The sequence below is a fragment of the Thermomyces dupontii genome (assembly GCF_041956625.1).
Source record: "Thermomyces dupontii strain NRRL 2155 unplaced genomic scaffold VTN31scaffold_6, whole genome shotgun sequence".
NCBI lineage: Eukaryota > Fungi > Ascomycota > Eurotiomycetes > Eurotiales > Trichocomaceae > Thermomyces > Thermomyces dupontii.
The window spans coordinates 669,048-678,724 of NW_027192312.1; the positions used below are offsets into that span (position 1 = coordinate 669,048).

Genomic DNA, 9,677 nt, shown 5'->3' on the forward strand with positions numbered 1-9,677 from the left:
TGAAGCTGAGGACGAGAGGTACCTTAGGAGTATTTCTGTGGGCAACCACTCACCGCCTCCGGATTCTGCCAGCAAAAGATGCTCTGATAGTACCTATCAACCCAGCTGTCGTTTCCCCCGTTATATAATAAACCGTAGTTTGTGATGGGAGTTTCGAACAAAGTGATGCTCGACAACATATTGAGTCCAATGAATTCAACTACCTAGACAATCCAATGGGCATCCGGGCAATCCTGGCAATCCAAAACTCCAACCCTACGACCGTACCGTCCGCAAAGGGCAGGACATACATACGACCAATGATACAGAGAACAAAGCCAGGAACTATGAAACGAATGAATGGAGAGAATACACAGAAAAAGAAAACAAGATTCCGAGATAGCAACAGCAGCACCAAACGCAAAAAACGACAAAGAAAAAAAAAAACAAGAAAAAAGACACCAATCCCTCATGATATGGAACATGACGCAACAACAAACCATCAAAAGACAAAAAAGCATCACTAAATTCATCCCGTCACGACGGATTCCGATCCCGTTCTCGTTCTCGTTCTCGGTCCCGCTCTCGATCACGATCCCGTCCTTGCTCCGCCTCTACTGGCTTGTTGGGGCCCTTTTTCGCTCGGAACGTAAACTCCGCCAACAATGCGAGGTGGTCTGACGGGAAGTGGTAATTGGGGAACCCGGGCATGCGCTTCAGGTACTCCTTGTCCACCTCCCCCAGCAGGCCCGTCACCTGCATCGCGTTCGACGAGTACCAGATGTAGTCCAGGATCGACTTGAAGTCCGGCGTGTAGTTCGTAAAGGGGAGCTCCCCGATCATGCCGTAGGCCGACTTGAGCTTGAACGGATGCGTCATTCCCTGCCGGCTGAGGTTGCCGTACATGCGCTTGCCGAGATCCGGGTGCTCCTCTGTGAGCCCGCCGTGAGCGATGAGGTTGTACACCGCCTCGCCGGGCGCCGAATTGATGTCGCCGCAGACCAGTAGCGGGATCTCGTCACCGCTCTTGTACTCGGCCGACGGCGCCGGCTCGATCTGCTGTTCACCTTCCTCGCCGTCCGCTTCCGAGAAGCGGAACGCCGTCTTGTCCGTGCACGGCGGCCACTTGGCGTACCCTTCGGCCAGCTTCGTCAGCTCCTCCATCATGATCGCCGACTGAATGAGCTTGACGTCCTTGAACGCCGGATCCCAGTAGAGATGCGCGTTGACCACGATCAGCCGTTGACCCGTCATGCGGTGCTCCAGAAACACCACAACGGCGATGTGGTCCTTCTGCCAGAGCCGGTTGTTCTGCGTCGTCTCGAGATAGTGCAACCTCTTCTCCAGATTCCCAATATCCCCCTTCAACTTCTCCGACTCTGTTGAGAGGCGTTTATCGACCGTTGGAATTGGCGTAGCAACAAACCTAACCCCACCAATTCCCCTCCGTCAATTATACAATGTCCCATTCTCTTTGCAAAGGGGGATTGATTTTTTTTTTCCTGACGTACATCTTCCCAACACCCTCATAGATATTTGTATCTTGTGGTAGCCCTCGAAGTTCATTTGCGGTGAGTTGCAAGAGGCGCAGGTCGCGTTGTTTGGCGCCGATTTGGGATTTGACGAGGTTGATTTGTTGTTGGGCGGCGATGGCGCGGGTTTCGATTTCTTGGATGACCTGTTGTGTATTTTTCCTCTTGCGTCAGGATGGGAGTATGGAGGGAGGAAGTAAGGGAAGGACGAACCTTTTGGAGAGCTTCGTTTGGAATGGCCATGTTGGGCGACGTTCGCGGTTTGTATTGTACTCTGCAATGGAGGGGGACGCAGATGATCTTGTTGGATTGGGTTGTCGTTCAGATAAGCTACGGGTGGAATTATTGGAATAAGGACGAGAGAAAGCTGACTGCTTTCATTGGTTGGAGCTCAGTGGATATTGCTCCAGAAACACCACAAGGCGATGTAGGTCCTTCTGCCAGAGCCGGTTGTAAATGTCATCCTCCCCTTGGCATCCGGCCGCCGCACCGCCGTCTGCCCAAAGTTGATCATCTGCTTGTCCAGCAGGATAAACTTGCTGTCCTTGAAGAATGTTGCGCAGCCGTCTACCGACTTGGCTTCCTCCTCGCCCATGCCCATCGCCCGGCCGCGCGGCCAGTACACGCCCTTGTAGCCATTGTACGCCAGCTGCTCGCGGAAGAACTCATTATAGCTGCCCTTGTCAACCTCCTGCAAGCATGCAATGTCTGCATCATGACCGCGGATCTCGCTCAGCAGGAGATCACGCCGGAACTCCCAGCCCAGCGCCCGCGAAGGCACGTAACCATAATGCGACGGTGACGCCGACGCGTCGCACAGGGTATTGTACGAGAGAACGGTAAATCGCTCAAACGAGTTCTTGGGGGTCGTCTCATCCAGAACGATCCAGTCGCGATCCGCGGGAGGCAGATCCACTACACATTGTTAGCATGGCTTGAATTTTCTATAGATCCCATGGGAAAAACCCACCAGGCATGTTTTCCTTGAGATATGTGATCAAGGCCCGAGTCCCGTCCTTGATGATCTGCGACTTCAGCACCTCGTTCAACGGATTGCCCTGAATCCCCAGCGTCTCCAGACGGTACAGGTACCCCATCTCGTACGGCAGCGTATGCAGGTGGTTGTCAAAAAGATAAAAGGTGCGCAGGTTGGTCAGCATGCCGATCTCCGGAGGCAGCTCGCTGATCTCGTTACTCGATACGTCCAAATGAACCAGATTCCGAAGCTGCCCAATTGCTGGCGGCAATGTCTTGAGCTTGTTGTGGTTCAGGTACAGCTTGTTGAGGAACTGATACTGGAACAGCGGCGGGGACAGCGCGCGCAGGCCCTGCCCGCCAAAGTCGAGAGCCTTCCAGCCTTGTCGCGAGCCGTCTTTGGATGCACCACCTCCCTGTTTATCGCCGGCGCCGTCTGATTGATCGGCTTGGGATACCGGGATGAGTTGGATCCCTTTGCTTTGCTGGGCGACTGTCCGCGCGTAGTAGTGGGGGGAGCTTGCTTGTCTCGACTCGGCAGCCAGCTGCAGTTGCTGTTGCCAGTGCTCGCTCATCGCAGTCTCATCAATGTCATCCTCCACCGCTGCGGGCGTGCCATTTTGCAGGTGAGCGGGGGTGTAGTGGGGAGTCGACGCCGCAGCAAGGGCATTGGCGGCGGCAAAGTTGTGCTGATTGAGTTGATGCGCGGCTTGGTTGAGGTGTGGATGATGGGGATGCTGCTGGGCATGGTGAGGGTGGTGGTTCTGATGTTGGAACTTTGGCAACTGCATGGCAAATCTCTGTGGGGCCTGGCTGCCGTTCAGCATGGCAGCATGCTGGCCTTGGTGGCCCTGGCTATACATGGCGTAAGGGTAGAAGGGGGAATTGCCCAGGGAAACAGGCGCAGCAGGCGATTGCGGCGGGGAAGGGGATTTACCGCCGTAGTTCACGAGCGCCGGTGAATCGGCCTCGAGAGCGGTGAAGTACGGCTGTTGGGTCTGGCGTTGTTGAGACTGCGCTTGTTGAACGGAGAACGGCCCGGCCCCAGGCTGATGGAAGCGATAGGGACCATCTGCCATCTAACGTGGCAGGTGAGACCGGACAAAGAGCCCTCTGAGAGCCGGGCTTGCGCTGGTGATATATGTCCTTGGATCCGGAGAGAACTGGCTGGATAAGAGGAATCGAGGCCGCGCACGTTCTCTCCTTCTCTTCAACATGGAGCCCTGGGGCAGCACCTCCTTCAAAAACTGGGCAGACCCGTCCGTCGGGGGGCCAGCGGCATGCGACCAGATCAGCGGAGTCTCGGTCTCAGTCGCTATCTCTTGGTCTCTGCAGCTGTTATCCCGTCCTGGAAGCTGGTGTCGGCAGACCGGACGTTAGCGGAGAGCAGCGGGATCGGGGACTAATCGATATAGGTAGCGAGTGAGTCACAGAACAGCGACGGCGGTATGATTGGCAGCGGCGTCCACACACAGGCAACTCGTCGCAAAGAAAGTCGATTACAGTCAATCGTGATGGGTCAGCAATTCATGTAGAGGCAGCTTTGTCGACTCGAGGCGCTGGATTGGGTGCTTGAATCCGGCTTTGGAGGAACCCCTGCAAAGTGAGCGACGTCGGATCATGTGACTCTCATCTAGCAAGGGGGCAGTTTCTGATTGGCTGTGGGCTGCTGAGTCATCATGTTGATGCCTGAGGCGATGGCCGGTTTGTGACAACTGCACAGTTGTCCACAGGATCAGTGCTATTTGCGCTTGATTGTCTCTTTGTGTTTTCTTGAGTGTGTAGTCATTGCGACCTGGGTTTGGATCTCGACGTTTTCGAGAGAGGTTTTGTGCCAGGCACTGTCCTTGTAGTATCATCTCGGGCAAAGTCCTTGCACGGTTGATGTCGAGGTCTCCGGCATATACTCGTACTCCGTACTCCGCACAGAGACGATACAACTTTGTTGAGAGCCGTGCAGTTCTTGCGGCGTGACAATGCCTCGCCTGGCTCCGAAGTTGCGCCTGGGTGAGCTGGAATGAATGGCTGGCATGATTTGACAGCCACGAGCATGAGTTTAGCAACAGACAATAGAACTGTTGAGTACTCTTGAGTACTCGGACTGATACATGATTGTATCCAGCGTAGTCCGAGGCAGTTGCACATGGATTCGCTATTAATCAATAGAGCCAGTCCTCGAGAGATCAAGACTAAGATACGTATGGAGTCGGTGGTTACAGGTCGACCATGGAGGCGATCAACAGACCATTGCTTGGAGGCATCAGCCATTGACCAAAGCGCACTCCGGACGACTACGAGTAAGAAAGAATATCCCATCGCCAGTCAAGTGATTCGAGCAAACCAAAGCCAATCCGAATTACGAGGAGTATGGATGTCGACTGGGCCAAGAGGCTTTAAAGGCCAAGGCTCGAGTCAGTCAGCCCTAAAGTCCCGAATCAGCATTTTTCCCTCGCTTTCGTCCTCTCTCATCTAAGTTCTAACAATCACGTCATGAATTTCTTCGCTTATCGAGCGCATCGCGGCTAGCATCAGTTCATCTCCAGAGAGATCGGGTTGGGTCGTCAGCGAGAAATTCCAGCACACAACCCCGTGCCATTCCGCAACCTACTAATTACCTGTACTTGAGAAGTCTAGGGCCAATTCAAAGTAACTTTAACTCCGCACATGTAACCAGGCTTCGCATCTGATTGGACTCGACGTACCATCTGGACGGTTGACCACGATGCATCCTTGGCCAACCTAATGTTGCCCTGAAATCTGCAGGGCCAGGGCGAGCCGATTTCCTTGACACCATTGTGCACAAGCGTCCAGCGCACAAGCCCCAACCGCCCAAGGCGTCTCCAGAGGCTTTGATCAGCGGGCCACCGATCGATCTGATCCGAATTCCGGGACCGGATCCGGAGATCTGGGTGGTGATTTCAAAGTTTTACACGGGTGACAGAGAGATCCGAGGTCTACTCCGAGTAACTACATAATAAGTAGTATTCGGATAGGCCTACCGTTGAACTGAGCATCAGGAGTACTCTATACGCAGTCAATCAGTCGCCTCTGATATATTAATCCTTGTCATCAGCCTCATCGCCTCGTAATCATCTTCATCACATTTCACACGTCCTCGTCCAATTCGATCGTGTGGATGAGATGCTCAGATTGTATTACTATACTACTAGTCGTTATCGTGGCTCCTCGTCGGCATTCATAGCCGTCAAATCGAGCCAATCTCAACCCTGTCCATGACTGGATATTTCCACGAGATAGCCGCGTTTACCAGGTTATAGTACCTGCATATCGGAGAGAATCAATTGACGCTGGTGCTGGGAACACGTGCGCTCAACTCGGTCTGCTCGTGGGTCCATGAGAAAAAGGGGAGCATTGCAAATTTGAGTCACGATCAATTTGCAAAAATTTAGCGCAAATTAGCGCAACCCAATCCGGTAACGAGCCTGCGCCCAATAGGGTCTAGGTCATCCTGACGGCCCGCCGCCGTTGACCGTTGCAGCACGTTAGCCAGACGCCAACGGGGATTAGGCCATCCCGTCAATCCACACACTATGCATGCTTGACAGACAGCTCGTACCCGAACTTTCTCAGCCCGCGCAAGTCGGTGTTCTTGGACCGCATTTTCCACGTGGTTCGGGCTGCAGAGCTCCCCCCCCTCCGTCATTCTGGTCACTGCAGGCGCGGCTCCATCCGATTCGGTTGGTCCAAGGATAAGCTGGCTCAGCGCAAGTCATAACCATGGCTTTCCCTCTCCCTCAGGAGTCGAACGACTCCGACCGTCCCGGCAGATCAAATCCCTCCTCATCGTCGCCATCGGGACCATCCACCAGAGAAGAATCGAGCGGCAAATTCAAGCATTCCCTCATGTGGGCAACGGCGATCAGAACCGACATGCTCATGCATGCCCCCCCTCCGCCGAAGACGGAGCCCCTCTGCCCGTCTTCGGCGCCTGCTCATCATCCTACCTTTTTCCACGACCAAGATCACGGCTCGATCCCGTCTGAACCGACCCTCCGGTCCGGCAGTATCAGCGCTTCGTCCGGCTCCTCCGCATTGACGGCGCCCGACTACACCACGCGACCTTTTACCCGGATCAACAACCGGTTTTATTTCCGAGACCCGGACAACCCTTATCCCCTGCCGTGCACCGTGGCCGAGGTGCACCGCCAGAGCATGCGCACCATCCTGCTCGAGCACGTCTTTGGCGCCCCGGTCTGCGCACCTCAGCTGCGGGAGAAACTCCCCAAGCGCGTCTTGGAGATCGCTTGCGGCTCTGGCTTGTGGTCTGCCCGATGCCATGACTACTTTGCCCGCTCCGGCAGACCCAATGTCTCCTTTACCGGGCTGGACATCATCTCAATTGCACCGGATATGCGCAAGGCCGGCATTGATTGGCACTTTGTGCGACATGACCTGCGTAAGCTGCCGCTGCCATTCCCCGCCGAGTCGTTTGACCTGATTTTCATCAAAGATGCCTCGCTCTGCCAGTTGGCCAGTACGCAGCAGACCAACCTCCTTGCCGAGCCCCTGCGCGTGCTCAAGCGCGGCGGTATCCTCGAAATATGGGACTCGGACTACGTGTTCCGTGCCTTGCTGCCAAATCCCACATGCCCGCCGAACATCGCCGAGCACGATCGGGCCCTGGCCAATGCCACGGCGACCTACCCCATCTCGCCGGCCACGCCGTTCGCCGCGGCCCAGAACCAGTACTTGCGGGACTACAACGCATGGGTCGAAAAGGCGTTTGAGCAGCGCAGGCTCAACCCCATGCCGTGCGCCACGATCGGGTTAGAATTCACCACCGAAGCAGACAGCTTCCGGAGCGTCGGCAGCCGGCGGATTGCGATCCCGCTGGGAGAAGTGCGATGGGAGAAAGAAGGGCTCGGATGGTCGACATCCGGGCGGCCACAACGGGCGTTGACAGAGGACCAGCTCGCCCTGCGGCGGCTGGCGACGACCACCGTCGTGCAGATGATCGAAGGCATGGAGCCCATTCTGATGCAGGCCAGCGGCAAGACCCGCGACGAATGGGAGCAATGGTGGGCCGCCATGACGACGGACCTCCTGCGCAAGAACGGCGCGGCGAACGGCGAGTGTCTCGAGGTCGGAGCATGGTGGGGGCAGAAGAAATGATTTCACAATCGTCTCCTCTCTCCCTGACACAACCCTGTTTTTCTGTGTTTGAAGATACCCTGGTTTGTTTGTTATTTTTTCGATATTCTGGGTGGCTTGATTTGGGTTTGGCTCGGGCTTGGGCTGGGCGGGCGTTGTTATTGGGATTCGTATCTTTGTTTGAGTGTTCGGTAACGCTTGAGGTAGTACCTGTATACTGTCAACAACCTCTGTGACTGATCATTCCGGACGTTTTCATCAACGTACAATGCTTCGATTTCTGCCAAACGTCGATTAGCGGTCTGTCTGTCGCAATAGGATGTCCCGAAAACTTACCCTTTCTCACGAACTCGGCTCTTCGAATCGCGTCCTGGATCTGCTGCTCGTCCGAGAGATGGGCCTTGCTGGCGAATGCGCGATGCAGCCGATCACGAAAGTAGGTATATCCTAAGGGATACTCGCGGCCCATGTAAAGGAGCTCTAATTCCCAGTTAATTCCGATTTTTGTGTCCAGAAAACGACAAAAAAATGATACCCTTGTATATACGGAGAACCTGGTGACGGAGTTCTGCGGGAGGCATGGCGATGTGCTGAGCCTTCAGGACTGGGATTGCTGCTGCGGGCACGGGACGTCTGGGAATAAGCCGACACTGCTATGTATTTCTGTCTGCAGAATCGCAAAGTTGAGTTTAAATTTGAGGTTTCTTGGAGATTTAACCGGAGGGGGAGAACTGAAGATTTGAGTTACCGAAGGACGCAGGGTCGCCTCGGCGAAAGCGCGGTCTCTCCGCAATTCCGCATATGAGATCAAGGTTAAAATCAATGGCTCGATTTTACTCATCGCACACGGACCAACACCAAGATTGAGTCGGTCATACGACGTTCCCTGACACAACCATGGCTGTCCTACGAACACTACGTCGACCGCGACCGCTCAACTCCATCTCCGCCGCCCTTGCTCCGCGATGCAATCACCATTCCCCCGCCGCCGCCGCTAATGTGGCCTCGGACAGCACGCCGAAGACCCAACCCTCCCAGACCGAGTCGCCCATTGACCCGCGATGGCTCACCCTCATCAAACGGCGCATCGGCAAGTGTCTCATGTTCGGCCTGAAACCCCCGCAGGTGCTCGAGGCGGGCCGGATCCTGCAGCGGATTGCGCGCGACTGGCGGGAGCTTGTTGCGGGGAGTCAGGGCTTTCTCACGCAGGAGACGAGGAGGGGGGTATTTCGGCAGAACGTGGCATGGGGGGATATGGTATTCACATCCGTTCTTGATCAGAGGGAAGAGACTGACGGGGGTTGAATAGGATTCGATGGTATGCACTTCCCCTGTAGAAGCTTGGCTTTGAATTGGTTTGATTCGGCATGGTTCTAGCTATGGAGGGATGGATTGATAGAGTGAGTAAAGGGTAAGAGAGTCCATGGCAGCATGTGCGAGCGAGTGGTGCTGATAGGACAGGCCATGTAAACAATGTGACCTACGTTCGGTATGCCGAATCCGCACGCGTCAATCTCATGCGCAACTATGCAACCTACATCGACCCGGCGCATCGAACCGAATGGACCAACCTTGTTGGGCCCAGCGGCATCGGGTTGATCCTGCAGAGCATCAAAGTGGACTATAAATTTGTATGCTCCTTCCTTTCCGTGGCCATCAGGCCAGATAGGTACGAGTCCGTACTGATTCATCATGTCCAGCCCATGACCTGGCCCGACCAAGTCACCGTCTACCTCCGCCTGACGCAGAACCCGGCCGAGACCTTGAAGCGATCCATGTTCGAGCAAGAAGTATTGATCCTTTCCGAGGCCAAGCAACGGCCCGCGGCGCGATGCCTGGAGCAAACCGTGCTCTATGACTATCGGCAGCAACGTCGGTGTACCGAGCCGCCCGCGTTCCTGGCCGAGCAGTTCCAAAAGACGTGGGAATTCCAAGAGGCAGCCAAGCGCGAGTGGCGGCAGCGGATCGCGGAGATTGATGCTGCGGTTCGCCGGCTGGAGTTGGACAGTTGGGATCGGCCAGACGCCGTGGAGGATCTGGGGTCGGCACGGAGATGAAAGGGATCCGAATTCGGCATCG

General features: G+C 55.3%; 6 protein-coding genes across 6 annotated transcripts; 4 read left to right on the plus strand and 2 right to left on the minus strand.

The window, feature by feature from the left end:
* Positions 1-516: 516 nt before the first annotated feature.
* Positions 517-1,233, minus strand: VTN31DRAFT_6093 (uncharacterized protein; the record flags this gene model as incomplete). Its single annotated transcript, XM_069406665.1, has 1 exon — positions 517-1,233. One exon carries the CDS (start codon positions 1,231-1,233, stop codon positions 517-519), a length of 717 nt encoding a protein of 238 aa, XP_069259175.1.
* A 3,396-nt stretch (positions 1,234-4,629) lies between these two features.
* VTN31DRAFT_6094 (uncharacterized protein) lies at positions 4,630-5,461 on the plus strand (the record flags this gene model as incomplete). The annotated part of the gene is made up of 2 exons (XM_069406666.1): positions 4,630-4,684; positions 5,250-5,461. The coding sequence occupies 2 exons, from the start codon at positions 4,630-4,632 to the stop codon at positions 5,459-5,461; spliced, it is 267 nt and encodes an 88-aa protein (XP_069259176.1).
* A 763-nt stretch (positions 5,462-6,224) lies between these two features.
* Positions 6,225-7,619, plus strand: VTN31DRAFT_6095 (uncharacterized protein; the record flags this gene model as incomplete). Its single annotated transcript, XM_069406667.1, has 1 exon — positions 6,225-7,619. The coding sequence occupies one exon, from the start codon at positions 6,225-6,227 to the stop codon at positions 7,617-7,619; it is 1,395 nt and encodes a 464-aa protein (XP_069259177.1).
* Positions 7,620-7,756: 137 nt separating this feature from the next.
* Positions 7,757-8,179, minus strand: VTN31DRAFT_6096 (uncharacterized protein; the record flags this gene model as incomplete). Its single annotated transcript, XM_069406668.1, has 4 exons — positions 7,757-7,808; positions 7,866-7,878; positions 7,935-8,078; positions 8,134-8,179. The coding sequence occupies 4 exons, from the start codon at positions 8,177-8,179 to the stop codon at positions 7,757-7,759; spliced, it is 255 nt and encodes an 84-aa protein (XP_069259178.1).
* A 316-nt stretch (positions 8,180-8,495) lies between these two features.
* VTN31DRAFT_6097 (uncharacterized protein) lies at positions 8,496-8,949 on the plus strand (the record flags this gene model as incomplete). The annotated part of the gene is made up of 2 exons (XM_069406669.1): positions 8,496-8,855; positions 8,908-8,949. The coding sequence occupies 2 exons, from the start codon at positions 8,496-8,498 to the stop codon at positions 8,947-8,949; spliced, it is 402 nt and encodes a 133-aa protein (XP_069259179.1).
* A 166-nt stretch (positions 8,950-9,115) lies between these two features.
* VTN31DRAFT_6098 (uncharacterized protein) lies at positions 9,116-9,655 on the plus strand (the record flags this gene model as incomplete). The annotated part of the gene is made up of 2 exons (XM_069406670.1): positions 9,116-9,229; positions 9,299-9,655. The coding sequence occupies 2 exons, from the start codon at positions 9,116-9,118 to the stop codon at positions 9,653-9,655; spliced, it is 471 nt and encodes a 156-aa protein (XP_069259180.1).
* Between the last annotated feature and the right edge of the window lie 22 nt (positions 9,656-9,677).